We start from the raw sequence: 19,903 nt of genomic DNA, 5'->3' as shown, positions 1-19,903 counted from the left end.
TTTCTCTAAAGCCATGAAGTATCTCTGGTTCCTGGCATGTCAGAGCTGTGGAAAAGACCAGAGCTGATAGCAGAAAATGAGTCATCTGGGTCAGAAGAATGTTAAGGGGTGAAGATAACTGCTTATAAGGGGTTTTCTCCCATGTTAATAGCCAGGCAAAGGAAAACCACACAGTATTAGTAAAGTGAACACCTGACTCAGCTGTTCGTACCCTCCGAGTCATAAAGTCTGGAGTACCGAGGACAGAGCGTGGAGGCGGGGAAAATGCAGGGTTTATGGAATCATAAGAGAGGAATTTTTCAGCTGAATTAACAGTCATGTGGTAGATGTGCTCAAAGTTGCTCGGAGAGGAGATCAGACGGGAGTGATGATGAGGGAATTGATAAGGGGAACGCTGCTATCAAAGACAACAGAGAGAGAAAGCAATGAAGGATGGTTGTACAGGTTAACATCGGCAACAGCAGTCCACAAGAGCAGTCAAACACTGAAGGACAGCCAGACAGCAGCCCTGCTCGCCCATAAGTACACAGGTTCTTACATTGTCACCCCCAGTCCTCTGAGCACCTTCCTTACATGGTGTCACAGGGGCCTGCCGCCCTTGCTGTGGCTAAAACATTAAAAACAAATAAAACTTTTAACTCATTGGGAATCGATTCTAATATTTATTATTATTCGATATTTGAAAGAGCACCACAGTTGTAAAAGGTGCTTTACAGACAGTTGAGAAGCATTAGTTCCCTGCCTTGAGGAGCTTACAATCTAAAATAGACATCACACAAACAAAGGAAGGTGAACACAGGTGAGATGGTGTGGGGAGAAGAAAAGATGAGAATACACAACAGTTAAGGAGTGTAAGAGATTTCCTTCTGTTATTCATGCATTAAAAGTAAGTATCACCCGTACAACAAACACAGTATTTCTAAGGGGAGAGAACAGTCTTTCAACAGGATAGGAACACAGGTTGTGTGGGAACGTGCAGTGGTTAGTGTCAGACAACTGGAACAATTCACTTGGCTGCAGATAGACAACACAAGGCCTATGTCCTTCTGCAGGCTCACTTAATCCTCACAGTGCTTAGTGACAAAGGGACTTTGCACTCCTGCCTCTGTGCTGCAAAAGACTTAGGCCCTTAGCAGATAAGGTGCAGAAGCATTGGGAAATTCAAATGGTTTTGATAGGTCAACTGAGCAATGTGCTCCCAAGGTGTGACAAAGAAAGAGAGGGGAGAAACAATCCTGCACATTAAACAGAAACAACTTCTTCATCTCTGCAGGATGGGCTGACATAAGTGCTCTTGTAATTTAAAGTCATCTAAATCCAGATTCAATTGAAGAGCGTTTCAAGGCTCAGTATCCCTCCCTGTGCTATCTGTACACATTCAGCAGGTCAGCCTGCAAGGGGGTGCTTTGCTTAATGGCCACTAGCAAATCAGAACACCTTTTCTCATTTATAACTTCTAATTTCCCCTTGTCCAACTGATTTCATCACCTTCAAACAAACAGCTCTGGGTAACATTAGAAATGCTAGGACTTAAAAAACCAACATATGGTAAAAATATTACTTACTCCTCTGCTAAACCTAAGGCACTACTTTTTGTACGTGGAACGTATTAAAGTCTGGAAGAACATTAAGTCACATCCCAATACATATTATCAAACATTATTATTACTGTTTTCATAATTTCAGCTGGTAAAATCCAACTTTTGTTTTCTTAAACACACAGTTATTATGAGGCTTTGCATGTTAACCGAAACACCAATTACCACATTATGGCATATAAGACATAATATACATTAAATAGTTATTAGTAAGTTTAGCAGCATCTAAATACCGGTATAAGAAGCCACCATTCCAGGAATGGTCCAGGGAAGCAGCCTTTGCTGAGTTATCTGCTCACAACAGAGAACTGGCAGCAAAGCCAGCCAAGTTCCTAAAAGCCAATAAGGGAGAAATGGGAGTGTCTAAAATCACAAGCTAAAAGCTGAGGGTCGGCCAGCTGCAGACCATGGAAATACTTAGCCAGCATTCATGAATGTGAGAAAGCCACGACATGGCAACATTTTACAAATGATCCTCCGTGGCACTTTCTCCATGGACTCCACCATTAGATGCATGCATGGGGTTCCCACTGTCTTTAAAGAATACCAAATATAGGTAAGTATTCATTTACTCTAAAAGTTTCTCATTTGAAACAAGCAAAGCTTCACACATTGTCTAGAATGGAAGTAAAATGGCTCATGTATAATGAGGTCAAACGGAAGCATGTTCAAATAGAATGGCAGTCAAGACTAGCTTTTGTATATAAAATACTTAGGCATGCAGAATATGAAAGCAAAACCAATCCTGTACATCTGATGTACACAGAGAGGTGGTGTGTGCTGCAGTAAGTGCAGTTCCAGATTTCAGATCTTCACTACAAAGGAGCGTCCACGATAAAGTGGCTTCAAGGGACAAGAGGGCAGAAGGGAGGCCAGACTGTACGGCCAGTTAATTGGTGACAGGCTGCTAGGGAAGAAAAACATGTAAATAAATAAGTTTGGGGATACACTAACAGGAACGATTCCAAATTGTACAAAACAAGACAATGACCCAGACCTAGTATCCACATCAATAAAATGCAAATACATACTGATTATGGCTCTGGCAATAGCAAGAACTTCTGGTTTCTGTTGTGTTGTAGCCTATGAACTTGCTTGTTCAAAGCCAGACCCCTGAGTAACTGCTTGCCATGATGAAAAGAAGGATGCAAATTTACAATTGCCTGATAGCCTCTAATCTTTTCTTTCTTAAATCTGATCTCACTCTGAGCCTTTGGCATGCTCCTTTCTGCCCAAACAGGGCTGTGCTGGTCAAAGGTGTCCGTTCATGGGGAGAATAACGTGGGACTGGGTAACAGACTGCAATTTGCCATAAACATTATCTCGTTGTTCATGTCACGTGCCTGTTCTATGGAACCTTGGAAACAACACATAGAAAGTCATATTTCCCTCTAGTGTGGCTGCATCAGCAAGGGCAATCACATGCAGATAGGTATGTTGCACGCATGTAGGCAATTGATACAACACATCAAATAGCCCGAAGGAGTTTCAAGCATTCCGTTTATCCGATTTTCATTCTGTACATTTACAATACAATTTAAACCCTCAAAATTTATCTTTCAAAAGCCATCATTAAGAATAGTAGCAGGCAGGGAGCAAGAAAGCTCCCGTTGGCTCTGCATGCACGAGGCAGCACAAGTGTATGTCCCCTCCTGCCCACTGCCATACTGCAGCCCAGCCATGCAAGAGCCATCACTACAAGTTCTAATTCTGTGCTTTTCTCAATTTTTGGCATTTCCTCTGAAAAAGGCAGCAGAAGCAGGTTCGTGTGACTGCAGAGATGAGTTCTGATCAGATTCACATTGCATATATAAAGTGAGTATGTATATATTCATAAATAAATAAAAATACATACATATATATAAATTTCATTTGCTTTATGAAGTTCATCCCTGGTTGCTAGATAAATGCAGTACTGAGCTGGCTGTTTATAGTTTGTGACAATCTCATCCAACTCAGAGATTAAAATATCTATGTTCTACTAAAACCTATTTATTACTAAGGACCCTTCTGCCTACATAGCACTATACTGACTTCAGTGAAAGCTCATGCTGGATGAGCAGATTTGTATGATCAGATCCAGCCAAATTTGAAATTGCTCAAGTCAGAAGAAACTGCACATGAAAAGGCCCACTCCATTCTTTCATATGTTTTCTACATTCCAGTATCTCATAAAAAAAAGAAGCTGCCTCATCTAAAACAACAGGATGAAGAGTTTGAGGAAACGATTAGCTTTGCCCTACTTGTTCCCTCTAGTGGCAGCCCTCTTTAGATGCAAAAATGTATTTTCTATAAACAGAAACTGGCACTGGCAAAGCAAAATGCTGCGGTCTCTCTCATAGTTCCTAAGAAACCCTTTTTCTTCTGAAACACACTCATCTATTTACAAACACAAAGAACATATTCCAGGTGCAAAATCATCACACATGCCAAGAAGCACACACACACACAAAAACCTATTCATCATTTTGGAACAAGGTGTGAATCAAGTGAAATAATTCTATGTCCTTGTAACGAGACTGCCATCCAGATAAACTGTATGCAGGGCTGTTCTTTACCTGATTCTCCAGGAAACACCCTGTCTTTTCATTCTAAATTTATCTTTCAAATAAGACATTAGACTCAGCGCATAACACCATACACACACACAACTCCTCCTCTCCTGTTTTTGTGCCTGAGAAACAAAGTAGGTAGTTTGGAACAGACTAAATGAAAACTTAGCCAAACACCTTACAGGAAGCTTACAGGAAAAGAAAAAGCTGCCTGGACCAAAGCAACTCTTGACAGAAAACTTATTTCCTAATCCCAAGTTACACTTTCAAATTCACAATTTCAAGACCTGTGATTGACGCAATTCTGTACCTATTATTCTGTTAGGAATACAAATACAATATGGTATGGCAAGGAGCTGCTGGAAAAATACATGTCAATTTTGCTTTATCTGCAAAAGACAGCGGTATCTCCCAGCAGTAAGAGCGATACCTACTTGCAAAAAGAGTTTTTGATAGTAACTTCAAAAAGAAGCTGCAGCAGTGGAACAAATGCAGAAATCAATTCTACACTGTACACCTTTTCTAATATCTTCTCATCACTTTTAAGTGTGGAAAGTGACTCATGAATTCCTGTCAAAACATCATATTGATTGGTAAGAAGCAAAGTACCAGTCCTAATTTCAAATATGACCTTTGAACTAGTACAAGGCTTCCATGATTAGAATTCAAAGGTAAAAGCCTTTTAGAGATTACACAGCTGATGAAATATTAATCCTTGCAAGTCTAGAAAATCCCCTCCAACAGATAAAATCATTCCTCATTCTACACTTGCCAGATCTGGGGCTCGATTAAGAGTTCTTGCAGCTTTTGATTCCCATGAACTTAAAACTTCTGATGGTGCCAAATGGGATGGTTTTTGCCCTACCATTAGCAGCAGCAGATTATTTTCTCTGCTTTAGAAAAGCCAGAAATGTTTTGAAGAACCCACCAGAAATGGGAAAAAAAAAAAAAAAAAGAAAAAAAAAATAATAACAATAATAATGAAGAAGGTTCTGATCTGCATCCTGCCCTGAAGCATGTCATCATTCTTTGTTTAACCTTAGACATATGTATTCTCACATCCAGGTAAGTTAAACACTGCCTGCCAGCTTCTCTTGGATTTGGCCTCTGTTTTCTAGAAGCAGCTCCTTCCTTATTTATTAATTTATAAATACACACACACACACACTCTGCTGCTTTTTGCTCAATTGCACCAAGCATATTTGTTATTTAGAGTTTTCTCAGAGCATCTCTACTGTAAGATTTAAAGTAAATCCTATCCTTTCCTTGCATATTCTCATCTAAGGAAAACACAGTGCCAGAAGGGCTCATGCACAACACGCAGACTTTATGGTAAAGTATAATATAAAAATACTATCTGTTGCAAAATCAAGGTAAAATGAGTATCTGAACACCAAACGTGTTATGCTCCTAAGGCCCTAAACTAGTGCAACTGTACAGCATGCTTTATTTTGCAGTCTTACTGCAGTTTCCTTTGGGATTTTAAGTATCTGAAAATCCCACTTTCAGCATCTACTTACTGCTTTCTGCACAGACCCCAGGTTAACAATGATTATCATTTTAGACAGCACTTCTGTACTAATGCCCTTATCTTACTGTGGTGATCATATCACCTGTTTGGTATTATATCATATGACCTTTCTCACAGTGCTAATTAGCATCTTCTGAGTCCCATCTGTGTCATCGTGGACAATACAGAAAACACAAACAAGATGCTCAAGATATCTTGAAGCAAGCAGTAAGATACTCTCCTATGAAGTAAATATTAATTGGTCTTTACCTCAACAAAAACTTCAGCAACTTCAAGATGAGTATTTCCTAAATAAGGTTTTGTGGAAACAAACATGCCTGTGTCCTATCACGCTTTCTCTTCCATTTCTCAACTTCTTTCACTGAGGCTAGTTAATTTGGAGAAAAAAAAAAAAAGGAAAAGCATCTTGGGCATAGAAAGAAATTTGGGCATTTGCTACAGTTCCACTGCCTGAGGAAAAGATGCTGTAAAGAGAGAAGCTAAGTGAGAGCTAAAGATAGGAAGAGAAGAAAAGAACTGAACTACAGTTCCCAGAGAATGGAATTTCTCTTTCCATTCCCACAGAGAACACAGGCTCAAACCCTCTTAATTTTGTCCCTTCATATGGATCATAAAAATTATCAACACTGCAAGGCCAACCTGCCTTATTAAAACCCAGGAGTCATCAGGCTCTCCTCGAAGCTTAAGTGTCACCCTCACATACAGCAGAGCATGTTCAGCTCCATTTCCCTAGTGACTCCTCCTGATACGGAACACATCAACACTCTGAATATGTATTTTAAGTGGTACTTGTCTTTCTGTCACTAATTTGCAGCCTCTGTTGCAGTCACTCTCACTTTTGTACTTACCATTGGAAGGTCTTTGAGGATCTGGATACCGTCTCCTGGACCCATATGTGCTATGTGGTTAAAATTAGTTGGGTTAGAAATTAATTTATTTCTCATTTCTGGATCACGTAGCATCTCCCTGGAAGAGAAAATACTTTGTTTAGATATTTGGTTAGAGGTGCGGATGGACACTTACAACATGTACAGCTTTGATTATCAGCTACCTTTAAATGGAAATTAACTCTTTAGCCATGTTAACAGTGATAAACCCTTGCTATCAGCACTGGCATGGACAAGCTTCCAACTTGAAGAGAGGGCATGGGGCCAGAAGAATGCTGTTTGCAGGCTAACAGCCCATGCCCAGTAGTTACTGACATTCAAAGAATATACAACCGCTATGAGCTGATACAAAGCTCCATAAGATGAGTAAAAGCAGAACTCGTTTGTGATGTATTACAAAGTGGAGATGAAAATGAAGTACAAAATATGAAAATAGAATTAAAATAATACTGCAGTACCTTTCTCAGTCTGTGGTCAGAATTAAAAGCTCTTCAAAATGGCAAGGATGCATTTCAGAACTCAGAATACATAACATTTTATAAGACCAAACCACGATCGGCTCAGAAAAGGCAAAGACAAGAACTGGAATTTCATCTCCACTGTACACAGCTGTTACTTTTCTCAGAGCCAAACAGAAAGGAAAGCTGGGAGCCAACCATCGGTGGAAGACGTTGAAAGTTAGAAAACTGAAATACTCAGTTCTTGGAGTGTAGCTTAGCACAGTAGGTGGTCATCTTTAATGAGTGACAGTAAACGGTCAGTAACATCTTTTCCATGAACACTGTGAGCAGTGCAGACCTATTTTTATTGCCATTTAGGAAAGTATTTGTGACCTGTTTAAGACTTCTATTAAAAACACATCCTGAAGTCCTATGTCCTCTGAAGAGGTGAGTTTTCTGAGATTTATAGAATGTTTATGTAGTTAAATCTATAAATCAAAAAAGCAGATGCCTTGGAATACTGCTGAGAGTAAAATTCCCTTCAGAAAGAAAAGCAGAACCAGAGTCTGAAAGTAATTAACCCATATGCATAGTTAGCAATGTCATCTCCTTTTGCACAGTGTTTATTACAGATCATTATATACACAGTATTATGTGCACACCTATGTACCTATACACAGTATGTGGAGACATGCATTCCAAATCACAGCTGTTTCACATAATTAATTTGAGCTAATGAATATTTATGTATCCAGTGCATATCCACATACAAATTGGTATTAACACAAATTAAACATTGAGGATTAACACGGTAGTGAAGAGACAGAAACATCTGAAGCAACAAATGAAATACCACATTGGCATCAGTCACCGTTCTTCAGGGCCTACAGGCATGTACAGAACACAGGTACACGTTGAATACCGACCTCCTCTGCTGCATCCTCTCCTCCTCTGGTACTCTGAATGAATAGCGGCGCTTGTTGTTGATGTTTCGGACCATTTGCTTCCGGCTGTTATCTGATGTCTCAGGAACTACCAGTTCATCGCCCTCTGAAATCAATACATATATATGATGATCATAGAATGGTTTGGGTTGGAAGGACTTTAAATATCATCTAGTTCCAACACACTGCCATGGGCAGCGACACCTTCCACTATAGCGGGTTGTTCAAAGCCCTATCCAACCTGGCTTGATCCAGACACAATCCAGTGGGACAATTCAAATTCATGTAATTTGAATTCAAAGACATTTTCTCCCTCTGCTCTTACTAGTGTTGGACACCACCTATTTCCCATGAAATCTGAAAAAATGCTCCTTGGTTTATGGATTTTCTTGGTCATTATCTACTCTGTTTTACAGCAACAGACTTAACCCTTCCTCCCACACAAGCTGCCACAACTGTATTCTCAAACTATCACTGATTAATTCTTTCAAACACAACAATTAGGTGGGCAGGAAAGGATCTCAGTCCTCTATCTCGAACTTTCTTTGGCAGTTCTCACTGAAAATCACTAGAACAGCCTCTTGTTCTGCCAATTGGAACTAAATATCCTTTTTCATTCATTCTCCCCTCCAGAGACTAAACCTTCTGAAATGTTTGAACAATGATGTGTTTTGGTGCAACTGTGGGAAAAAGGAAGATTCCTTCCACATGTCTGTGTCTGGCCAAGGTGTCTTTATTATAATAAGACATGAAGCGTAGAGCAGTGATGATCATACAACAGGAGCGCTACACTGAATGAATGCTGCAACTACTCTGTCTTGGTTTTTTTTTTATATATATATATATATATATATATATATATATATATATATATATACACACAGAGACTAAAGTTACACTTAATAAGCTTGAACATACTAACATGTACTGCTCACTCCCAAGACAGTTTTTGCATGGAGCTGAAAACTTTTCTTTCATTAAGATCAAGTGGAGATTTCATGAAGTGTGGGTTCTACTGGGTACAAAACTTCAGACTTACAGAGATACACCTGGAGGATACTTCTACTGTTTGGAAGCCTCTTCTGAAAGATGGTCAGAAGCATACAGGAGCAAAGCACTCGCCTTACTTCTGATCCTATGCTTTCAATTTTTCCCCTCTTCTGCTCTGCTTTGAATGCCCAGTCTTTATTAGACTTGAAAATTCTTTATACATACTTTGCCCATATTGTTCCTCTCTCCCATAGTCATTCCTTTTGTACTAATTTGCTAGCAATTTAAATAAATACTGAAACACTGCCAACAGCACCACGTGTTTCTGGAGCTTTATTTCCACTGTTTTCAGAATAGTTGCTGAAAAGAATTATACCTTTTGACTGTTAAAACAAAGCACATCCCCTCTCCATCTAACAGATTAAACAAAAGATTAAGGGAATTACTCAGTACGGTTATAAAATGGGCTGTAAAAAGAAAAAAGGTCAAGAGGACTCATAACAAAAATAGAGTTCTGAAGCTAAAACTCTGGCACATAATCATATGCGGCCCTAATAACAAGTTATGAATACATAACATTATCACTTTCTGATCCTTGGGCAAGGTTTATTTAGTATAATACCAATTTTAATCTAGTACTGCCAAGATCACTATTAAAGTCTTCAATTGTGCAGGCATTTTTAGATAGTATTCTGGTAGGTGGTCACAGGTTTGAAGGGAGCATTTAGTCATTCTGTTTTCTATTTCCAGTCTTCACTGAATATTCAAAAGGGAAACAAGAGTTTGGAGAAGCTGCCTAGCAGACACCACTGCAATCACTGTGGAATCTGTAAGCTCTGGCTCTCTCCAAATGTAACATATGTTTGAGAGATCACTTCCTACAATACACAGACTCAGACCAAAGGAAAATGCTCTTTCTAAGCAAAAATTCACATGATAAAAACTGGCTTGTCTTTACTTACCTGCCATTTTGTTTTTGAAATATATTAATCTAACTGTCTCCAGGCCTAAAAGGTTTAGTGATCCTTCTGTATTCAAGGGTCGTACCTGAAACAAGGAAAAAACAGCCCTTGTAATAGTAATAACTCACATATATATAGTGCATCTTATTCTGAAAGCTCCAAGGTACCATTATAAACCCTGTAAAAAGAGCACTGTTACAAAGCCAGCCAGAGGGTAGGACAGTGTAACTGGCCGGAGCAAAGCCTGCTCCACAGAACTGCAGGCTGAAGGGAACAGTGTCTCCTATCTCCAGTGACACGTGCCTGCTCTCTAGGTTAGCAATTTTGAGTCATTAAAGCCATGCAGCAGAGTAAAAAACAGTTTTAGATTTTAAACTTCTGTTTGGAGATCAAATACAGAAGGAGTTGCCTAATATCCTACTTAAAGACATAGGCTTAACACCATTCCTCTCTAAATAATTCTGTCTACTTCTTATACCAATTCAATTTTGTCTACTAGATGCACAAAGATGTGCTTTTATTTTGTGCTAGTAGCATATCAGTTACGCTTTGCAACTTGACAGGAGTATATACAGATTGCTAAAGCCTATTGGTATTTGTGATTTCCAACTTAAAAATGAAAGAAGCACTCCACTGAGTCTGCAAATTGTGTTAGAAACAAACTCTTCGTAATAAATTGCCAGTTTTCAGTCTCCTAGATGTAGCAATTCCTGTTTGTAGAAAGTAGCTTCATTTATTAAATGGGCAGTCTTGAGACAAATATTAATCAATATATTAAATCATACTATGACCTGTGGGGGAAAAAAAATGCTCCAACTGCTTTAACTCAACATCTGGACATCAGAAGGAGTAGAGGATATCTGCAAAAGGCCATGTTCTTCTCTCCTGGACAGTAAATAGCTGAGCACCTCAATCTTTGCATTATTTATCCTTACAGCATTGCTGTAATATCCTGGTCTGCATCTGACATGTGGGAAACTGATATGCAGAGAGACCGAATGACTTACACGAGACCACAAGGGCAATTTCTTGTAGTTTTGTGTCACTGGAATGCCAGTAAAGGAATTAAGTTGACAAAAATACAAAGTTCAAGTCAGTCTAAACTATGGGAAAAACAACATTTTTCTTTTGGCTTTCCAAACACAGCTGAGCAAACACCTCCTAAGTACCAAGAAGTGTCAGCCTTCAAAAACTTCTGTCTTTTGATAAGTGATCCAAACCTGACATCATCCTGGGTTTTAATATTTGTTCTGGTTGAACCAAAATGTTCTAACCCTGTCCACAATGTTCTCAAGAACCAGAAGGTAACTTTATGAGGGCATGTTTAATTATGTTAACATCCACCATCTTCTGGTAATAACATATATGCAATCAGGCCCAATGCAGTCATATGCAATTAATACCAAGAAACTGCTCCCTACAGTAAGTCTTTACATACTTAAACGCTCCAGATTGATCATTCACCTAAAAAAGCAAAACCACATGTAACACACATTTGGCATCTTACATTCTGAATAAAAAGCACTAGTTTCCTTGCAATAGCTTTCCTAGTTCAATTGTGTTTAGACAAGCAGTTATAATGATGGCTTCAACGTGCTTAAAAATCCTGGTATGACTGCAGCAAAGCAAGATTGAGTCTAGATATGTTCTTTAACTGATACTGAAGCAGCGAGTTACCTTTTTGAGAGGAATAGTCTGAATCCACTCCATGGAGTTCACATCGAAGATATCAATTGCATTTTCACTGTACACAGAGAGGTATGGTGCATTGTAACCTGAGAGAAGATGATTAGGTATAGTGTGATGTGCTTTTAGACATAGCTCAAAATATACAATTGCTTATGGTTTAACCATATTTATGAAAAACAATCCCACACCCCACAACCCAACAACAGTATTTGCAAAATATGTTTTAACTCAAAAATGACCAAGAAATTTATCCTGAAGGCAAACCAGCACTACCAAAAAACTTAAAACCTCCATGGCTTTTCTTTTAACTTTGCAGAACCAAACTACTTTCTGAACCACAAGGGATTACAGTTTACTCTGCCAAACACTGATGTGGTTTCAAAGGGCTTTTCTGTTTTTCTAAACCCCCTATTTTTAAGAGCTCATATTTTGTAAATGTTCTGGTAGGAAAATACACTCTTGTTAATTAATAACTGTCATTTGAATGAACTGAGCTCTTTGTTTTTGGACTAGGTACTAAATGAACATCAGTTGGAACTAAACACTGTGACACAGTCATAAAAATCTTTATGCTTCCTTCTAGCTTTAATTCTCTTATTTTCTGGACTGTAAAGAGAATTCTCGTGCTACTCATCTGGCACATTTCCCCAGGATGAAATTTATTCCACTGGGACCACTTCTAAAGCAGAATTCAGTATTTCCATGTCAGCAACAAGACTGCCATGGTCTGCCAAGACTAACAAGATCATCCAATTTGTGCTTCAATGTAACAGGTTTTGCTATAAAATATACCTCCATTCTGAACTGCAGTAACATCAAATCACTTCATTTAAGGCAATCAAAAATCCTTCACAAATATCAATGACCAGTATAGAAGAACTACATGTGAAAATGCTGGATTCTCAACTGATCACAAAATCTTTTGATACATCCATTCTCTGAGTCCTGTATAATTATCACACTTTCGCTTGAAACCCAGAAGTGACGTAGAGCCTGTGAAACTTGCTCATTCCACATTCAGAAGGGGATTCACTCAAGCAAGGTGAAACATTCCTCTCATCTTCAGAGTGACTGTACTGCTCTCACAGGTAAGAAGGCAGACCATGCTAAAAATCAACCTAAGACTGGGCTCATTCACAAATACTCTGAGGACAAATGTGGCTAATCTTCATCTGCATCCAGAAAGACATTAAAAAGAAGATGACAGGCATTGCAGGGTTTTTCCTCCCTCCAACTGGCAAAGACAAAGCCCTAGCTTTCAAAAAATGTGCAATAAATATTTTACAGTTCTTGCTGGAAACATAAATCTTGAAAAATTATAGTATTTCCCTTAAGGTTACGAAATATATTATCTATGCTGCCTGCCATACATTGTATTTTAGATGGGAAGAGGGAAACAGACAGGGAACTTAAAAATGATTTTTTTAAAGAGCAAAGAGAGGAGATGAATGAGAAGAGTGTCCATGAAACCGCCAAGGAAGAGAGAATGACAGAATAAGGAACGAAAAGTTAAAAAACCCCAAACCCATTAAATAGGAACAAGCACCATTAAAGAAAGGCAAGTCAAACTATCAGATCCTGACAACTGGGCATCAAGAAAGGTTGAATCACAATGCTGAGCCAAAGTACAGCTGAATTTTAAGACTTTAAATAACAACAGTCCCATCTGTATCAGCAGTAGTGAATGCATGAAGTTCCCACTAGCCTCTGTAGGACCTGAGACCTTCAGCTGTTTTAGAGAGCAGGCCATGTGTTTAGAAAGTGGACATCAGATTTAGAAATCCTGATTCCTTGAGGAGAGAGGAATCATTGATTTCCCCAGGATGAAATTTATTCCACTGGGACCACTTCTAAAGCAGAACTCAGTATTTCCATGTCAGCAACAAGACTGCCATGGTCATCATTGATTCCTCTTCGTGTTCCAGCAGTACAAGTCAGTGACAGCTTTGTCAAGCCTAGCGTAAGTGAGATCATGATAAAACCCTCTGACTAGACTAAACACGTTGACAGATGCTGAGAGCATTCATTTACCTGCCAGGTAATTATCCTTGCGTTTCACTTCCTGTGGATATTAATAAAAGCAGTGATCACTTCAACGAATAACAGCAAGTACAGTGACACACAAAGCAACTTACAGCAAGAAGATGGAGTTGCGGGCCACATCAACTCTTGTTGTCTGGATCTTCGGCCCTGGCAGTCAACGTAAACCCCTACGCTGCTAAAACACAGCAGGTACTCTTTAGTTGAGATTTCGACTGCACAGATGGCATCAGTTGGCTGCTGCGAGATAAATGAGAGTGTGTGGTCATCTGGATGGAGCAGACTGTATGGACTGCCTTCTCCATGAAGGGGGTATTTTAGGAAACCGGACTGGTAGCCCACACAAAGACGATCACTGAAGATTGACATCCACTGGACATTGCCCTGGACTTGGATCTCCTTGATCTTTTTGTGACGTGTCTTACTCTGATTTAGTTCGTAACAGAGGACCTGCCTTTTCATAGCTACACACAGGCAGGTAAGAGCTCCATGGCGCACATGTCCAGAAACTATTGACTGACAGCCTTTTGTCTCTGCCAGCTTATAGAACTCAGTCTCCCTTCCATCTAGGGCAGCCATAGGGAAAAGGCGCACGTGACGGTTCCGTCCTGAGATCACTGCAATGAGCTGTTCGCTTGGGATAAGCTCAATCTGATGAACCTTCTTATTGTCACCAACACGGATGATCTCTAAAAAAGAAACCCCAAAACAAACACCCCCAAATCCAAATAAATAATGTTGAAGTGTGAATTGTCATAACATACATATTTGTTAAGATAAACTACCAAGGAAAGCCAAGAAATCCCCTTTATTGCTTCCCTGCAATATTAAGAAGTACAGAATCAAAACTGATAGTTTAATAATACCAGATGTGGCAATGCTGGACAGATCTTTGGCTTTTCCCCATCAGAAGAAGGGAGGAGAAGATTCAATGCAGTAACAACTGCTGTATCATTTCAGTATTTATTTCAAGAACAGTTTATAGCCACAAACTACTGAATAAAGGAAAACCCCCAAAGAACCAAAATGTAGTTAAACATCTTGCTTGTTGAATTAGCTCAGGCATCTGTCATTACATCTCTCTACAGTACTGAATATAAAGTTTTCATTTCCAATACCACAGTGGAGGGTGCAGGAAGGAGCAAGTCAGGCTCCTTACTGATGTGCACAGCAGGATAAGGGGACACAAGAGTCACAAATTGAAATGAGGGAGGTTCCTACTAGATAATATGAAGAAAATGTTTCATTGTAAGAGCAATTTGCAACAGGCAGCCCAGAGAGATTATGGAACCTCTGTCCTTGGGGATTTTCAAGACCCAACTTGACAAAGTTCTGAGCAACCTGGTCTGAATTTAGTATTGAGCCTGCTTCAAACAAGGGAATAAAACCTTCAACTGCATTCCAGATGCTGGGTCTTTCTCATTTGAAGGGATACCCAAATCAGAGAGCGCACACACACCACCCTTCATGATTACAGCTCTCACATTGACTTGTCCAGCTGATAGTGTAGTAAATTAAGAAAAATGACGGATATTGATAGAGGAAAAAAAGGATTACGAAGTCACTTTGTGATTATTTAATATTAGGGAAATTATTACCAGTTCCTCATCTCTTACCGTCTTTGGTGACATGCACAACAAACAATCCTTCTTCATTCCCCAGAGCTATTCGTTCATGGTCTGTGATATTAAGGGAATTAAAAAAAAAAAAAAGGTTATTTTTCAAAACTTGTTCAGCAATAGTCAAAATTCCTATTAACAGAGACACGTTTTTAATATCTTGAAATAAACAAATATAAAGCTAAACCCAACACATTTATATACCAAACACTGGTAATCTTCCAGTCTTTCAATTTCCTGTTAATAGAAGTAACAGCAAGAAATATCATTTTTAACAAACCATTCAGAGCATTTAAGTGTAATACTGACTTTGAAATAACTACAGTATCCTATTTTAATTACTTAAATAACTAGAGTTTAAGATATTTTATGCTACAGCATTTAAAATTACTAATTCGTTCTCTGATTTTTTTTATGTATTCTCTCTGGTCCCACAAGCACATTTTGTAAAGTTAGTGATTTATATCCAATCTATAGTACTAGTTTTGCCCAGTTCTGGAATTATGTATATAGAATAACAGAAGAATAATGTCCAATTCTCAAAATTATTCATAATTATGAGTAAGTGTGAATAGGGGGAAATATTCTTAAAGATCTGACAGAAGTACTGGACAGTGAACTGCACTTCTCCCAAACCCATGTGCATTTCCATATGGGATAAAACCAGCAGATATGACTCTATTTGGTATATAATGCTATTTAACATGAAGGTTTCTTGCAAAATAAATCCCCTGCTTTTAGCATACCCATTTTTCTTCTTATTCATTTCATACCTATGATTGCTGCTGACTGTGTTGTTTTGATGAGGGGTAAGGTGCTGTCATAAGCTTCTTTGGGAACATAGACTGAGCGGTCTTTGAGTTTGTTCTTCTTCAAGATCCTATGCAATTCATTCAGCACTCCTACCCACTTGCTTTTCTCATTCTCACCGTCTGCTAGAATCAGGATTGAACACTTATTACTGGATGCAGAAAGCTGGGAAGCTGTAACCTGGAAAATGTTAAAATACACATTTTTAAGTCATAAGCAAAAAAAAAAAAGAAAAAAAAATCATGATAATTTTTACAAGGGTATCAAATGCCTGTAAGCACCCTTTTAAGTAGCTGTCTGAACCAAGAATGAGAAAATGTAGCCTTAGTTAATAGAATACACTCAATCAAGAACCCACAGCAGAAAAATGTGCAGATGTAACTCAGCAAAGGGTCTGAAATGTCTGCCCTAAATAAGGTAGTCAGTTGTTTCTCACAGCAATTTATAATGAAAAGCATTTCTTACACAGTATTCTTTAAGACCAACAGTTTTCATTAATAATTTAATGCAGTAGGAATGGTCTTTATGGAAAAATGATCTATGATCCTTTTCATGTATTTGGTACAGCTACTATAGATAAAAATGAAAGCCTCTTTTGCAGGTTTATCTTCACTCAGCAGGCAGAGTAATGAACAGCTTGAAAGCTGGAAAAACAAGAATGAAATACAATGATGTAGTAAAGAAATGATAGAGGAATTGATAAGGACACCAAAAGTATTTCATTGAGGTCAAAGCTTCAGTAGAATTCTAGTAAATGTAATATTAGAAAAAGCCAATGATGGCAAAACCCTGACACTAGACATAAATTTTGATGTGCATTTTACACTAGATTTCTATACTGACTACCTGATGAATGGGAGTTTTCAGAGAACCAATGCATATGTAACAAAGAAAACATGTAAAACAAAGGCTTCAGAAATAACAACAAATGAAATTGTGAAGCAGAAGCCAACTTTAGGAAATGAACATGTAGAAGGTCATGAAGAACAGAAGAATTGCAAATGACTAACAGGAGGGTGAGAAAAGTATATCTTACTGTGAAGGTCAAAAAGAATAAAACCCAGGTAAAGGGGAGATGAGAGCTTGTCTAAATGTGCCAGTGCTATTTTTAGCACAAAAATGTTATTATGTACAGACCCTTATGCATTGCTGCTGCTGCCATGGATACCACCCAGCAAGAACTTGTGAAGAAAATAAAATACTAGTGAGCTGTCAGTGGATGCACACTCTAACACCACACTGTGAAACCCTGGTACTGCTGGGTTACTAGGTTCAAGAGACATAATACTTACCCTAAAGATACAGGGGATATCTTTTCTGTTTGCATGGATGACATCTGAGGCCAAGACAGAACTCACTGAGAATTCTTCATCCCTTATGGAGACCATAAACACAATTGGAAAAGAGTTAAAGAGTAAAATCTGTGTGTTGGGTTTTCACTTATATTTCCATAGTGCCAGTAGCTTTGTTTTGTGAAGGACACATCGACACAGTCCTGAGATGTAGTTCTAAAAATCATCCTTTCCTCTCTATCTGCAGATCAAACTCACAAATGCAATATTGCATAATTAATTCCTGGTAAATGTTGATGGCGATGAATCTATTCAGAGAATCTGGGGTTTGTCTCTTTAAATTAAAACTTTCAAAAAAGCAATAAATAGTGAAACTTAAATAAACCTGGACCAAGAACACCTCTCCAACCTTCATAGAAACACTCGAAGCTATAAGCTAAGTTGTTTGAGACTTCCTGGATAAACCCATCTAGTTCAGAGATGAGCTTTGCTTTGTTGTTGTGTTAAATGTTAAGTATTTCAGTAATACTGAAGAGGGAACAAACTATTTAGCCCTTCTGAACCAAAAGTTGTATTCGTTTTACCCTATAACAAAATTCCACGTGTCTTCCAAAACTCTACTCAACCCCAAAAGAATGTATTTTTCTTCTTTGTTCATTGCAGATCTTCTACACAGCTGAACAGATGCATTTTGGCACATGATGTAGTAATGGAAGTTTAAATTGACACATATGAACATCCAAGTTCAGGCTAGCTGCTAATAATGCCTTTTTCTGGAAAATCAGAGGCTCTCAACTTGGATCACAGTGTTTCATAAAAGCCTGGGAGCTTGCTTACTGATTTCACAAAAAGAAAAAACAGGAAAAAACCCTCCCAGTGCCTCTTAAAAGCTCCCACTGAGCACCAAAGCACTTACCTCATGTCTATGACCTGACTCACTACCACGCTGGGCTGGGATGCTTTTCCTTCTGCTACATCATAGAGGAAGAGTTTAAAATCACAGATCACTGCCAGCGCTCTTTGCCAGCCCTTCTTTACTCCAGCTGGTTTTGGTACCTTTAGCAAAACAAATTCCCATCAAGTCTCTGTAAGCTTGCATGCAATCAAAGATCAGACAATACAAAAATCAATTCTCTTTTCTAGGCTGACAAGCTTTTAATTCAGTGATAATGTTAAGCAACATAACCTGTAGCAGCGGTGCAGTCAGCATCAAACACAGCCACACAGACACCACAAAATATGACTTGAAAAATTCATAGCACTACAGATTCTTTCTTCTTATTCACAAGCTGATTCAATTAACCAATATAGAGAAAGAAACCCATTTCTAGTTGGTCAACAGGAATATGGCCCAAAATATGTTTAATAATTTGGTAGTGTTTATGTACAAGTATCCACACCAATGACCCTAGACAGTACCAGCAGCAACAGAAAGAGCCAAAAACTCACAGGCCCTCATAGATGATCTAGTCTCTAGAGATGGACTGAACAAGACCAACTCAAAGCACAATGGCTGACAGATGGACAGGGAATTACTCTTGAGGATGCTAAGTCTTGCTTTGTCAAAATTTAGGTCTTAGTTTCCAAACTGTTATCTTACGTTGTAACTGAATCCATTTCCACCCTAATGTTCCAATAAGGAGTTTAATTCCAGGTCTGGAAAACAACAAATTTAATGTAAGTGCCCCAAATGTAGCTACCTGATACTTACTCGGACATGTCCTTCATAAGCTGTTCCTATGCCCCTCTGTGGATCTATTCCCAAAGGTCCTTTAGTCTGGTCAGGAGGGATTGGACATACTGCAGGAGCCTTGTCTGCACAGGTCACGTGGCAAGAGAAACCACATACTTGCGAAGAGGAAGAGAAACAAAGAGATTTAATGGTTCTTTCTTGTGCAATTCAAAAACTATGATAATAATGATATTTATAAAGGAATGGTCTCTTTTTTCAACCCCCAACTGAATGGTTTCACTGAACTTTGATACACCAAGACAGAAATGGAAGTCTGTGCATAGCAGCAGTTCACGCTTTCATCTGCTCTAAATTCTGATTTTCAGAGGTGTATGTATAGAGTCTGATTTCACCCATGTAAGAAAGAGCCTAGTCAGAAGCTCATACTGAGATAATCTCTATGATTTTCTCAAGGCCCAACTTTGCCAGCAAGCAAAAAGGTGGAAGCTCCTCAAAATGACAGGTATTCTGTTTACATACAATCTCAGAATAAATCAGTCCTGGCAAGAAGCAAAACTGGTACTGAAAGGGAAAGCTGTCTTACATTTTCCCCACCAAGTCAGAATGCAAAGCTGCTGTCAGCATACTTGACTGTGGCCCTTTATTGTTATTTTCTGTAAACTGAACTAAGCTCTTCTACCACAACTGGAATAAGTATGCCACCAGATAACTGGGTCATCTGTTACTTATGATGTTCAAAGCATTTGGCTTCTACTGTCAAAAGACTGAAGCATGGTAACATACTCTGTTATTCAAAATATAAACAGAAGACTCCTGCATTATCAAACTACAACATTTACTGTCCAATTTGCATCTG

General features: G+C 38.6%; 1 protein-coding gene across 4 annotated transcripts in view; it reads right to left on the bottom strand.

Annotated features, from left to right (window-relative positions):
* The window catches only part of CDC42BPA (CDC42 binding protein kinase alpha), a gene marked incomplete at its 3' end in the record, with an annotated part of 176,465 nt that overhangs the window by 6,794 nt on the left and 149,768 nt on the right, over positions 1 to 19,903 (bottom strand). For 2 of the 4 annotated variants that reach the window (XM_080616966.1, XM_080616967.1), the window contains 11 exons: positions 19,066 to 19,202; positions 18,271 to 18,410; positions 17,355 to 17,436; positions 16,026 to 16,242; positions 15,250 to 15,312; positions 13,729 to 14,322; positions 11,582 to 11,679; positions 9,905 to 9,989; positions 7,935 to 8,058; positions 6,530 to 6,647; positions 212 to 397 (listed from right to left, as the gene is read on the bottom strand). In XM_080616966.1, coding sequence (XP_080473092.1) covers positions 212 to 397; positions 6,530 to 6,647; positions 7,935 to 8,058; positions 9,905 to 9,989; positions 11,582 to 11,679; positions 13,729 to 14,322; positions 15,250 to 15,312; positions 16,026 to 16,242; positions 17,355 to 17,436; positions 18,271 to 18,410; positions 19,066 to 19,202 — 1,844 coding nt within the window. The remainder of the gene's footprint in view (positions 1 to 211; positions 398 to 6,529; positions 6,648 to 7,934; positions 8,059 to 9,904; positions 9,990 to 11,581; positions 11,680 to 13,728; positions 14,323 to 15,249; positions 15,313 to 16,025; positions 16,243 to 17,354; positions 17,437 to 18,270; positions 18,411 to 19,065; positions 19,203 to 19,903) is intronic. The other 2 variants (XM_080616968.1, XM_080616969.1) reach the window with 1 other exon arrangement.

The sequence above is a fragment of the Psittacula echo genome (assembly GCF_963264785.1).
Source record: "Psittacula echo genome assembly, chromosome: 4".
In the NCBI taxonomy this organism is placed as follows: domain Eukaryota; kingdom Metazoa; phylum Chordata; class Aves; order Psittaciformes; family Psittacidae; genus Psittacula; species Psittacula echo.
This window is presented reverse-complemented; position numbering and strand designations above follow the sequence as displayed.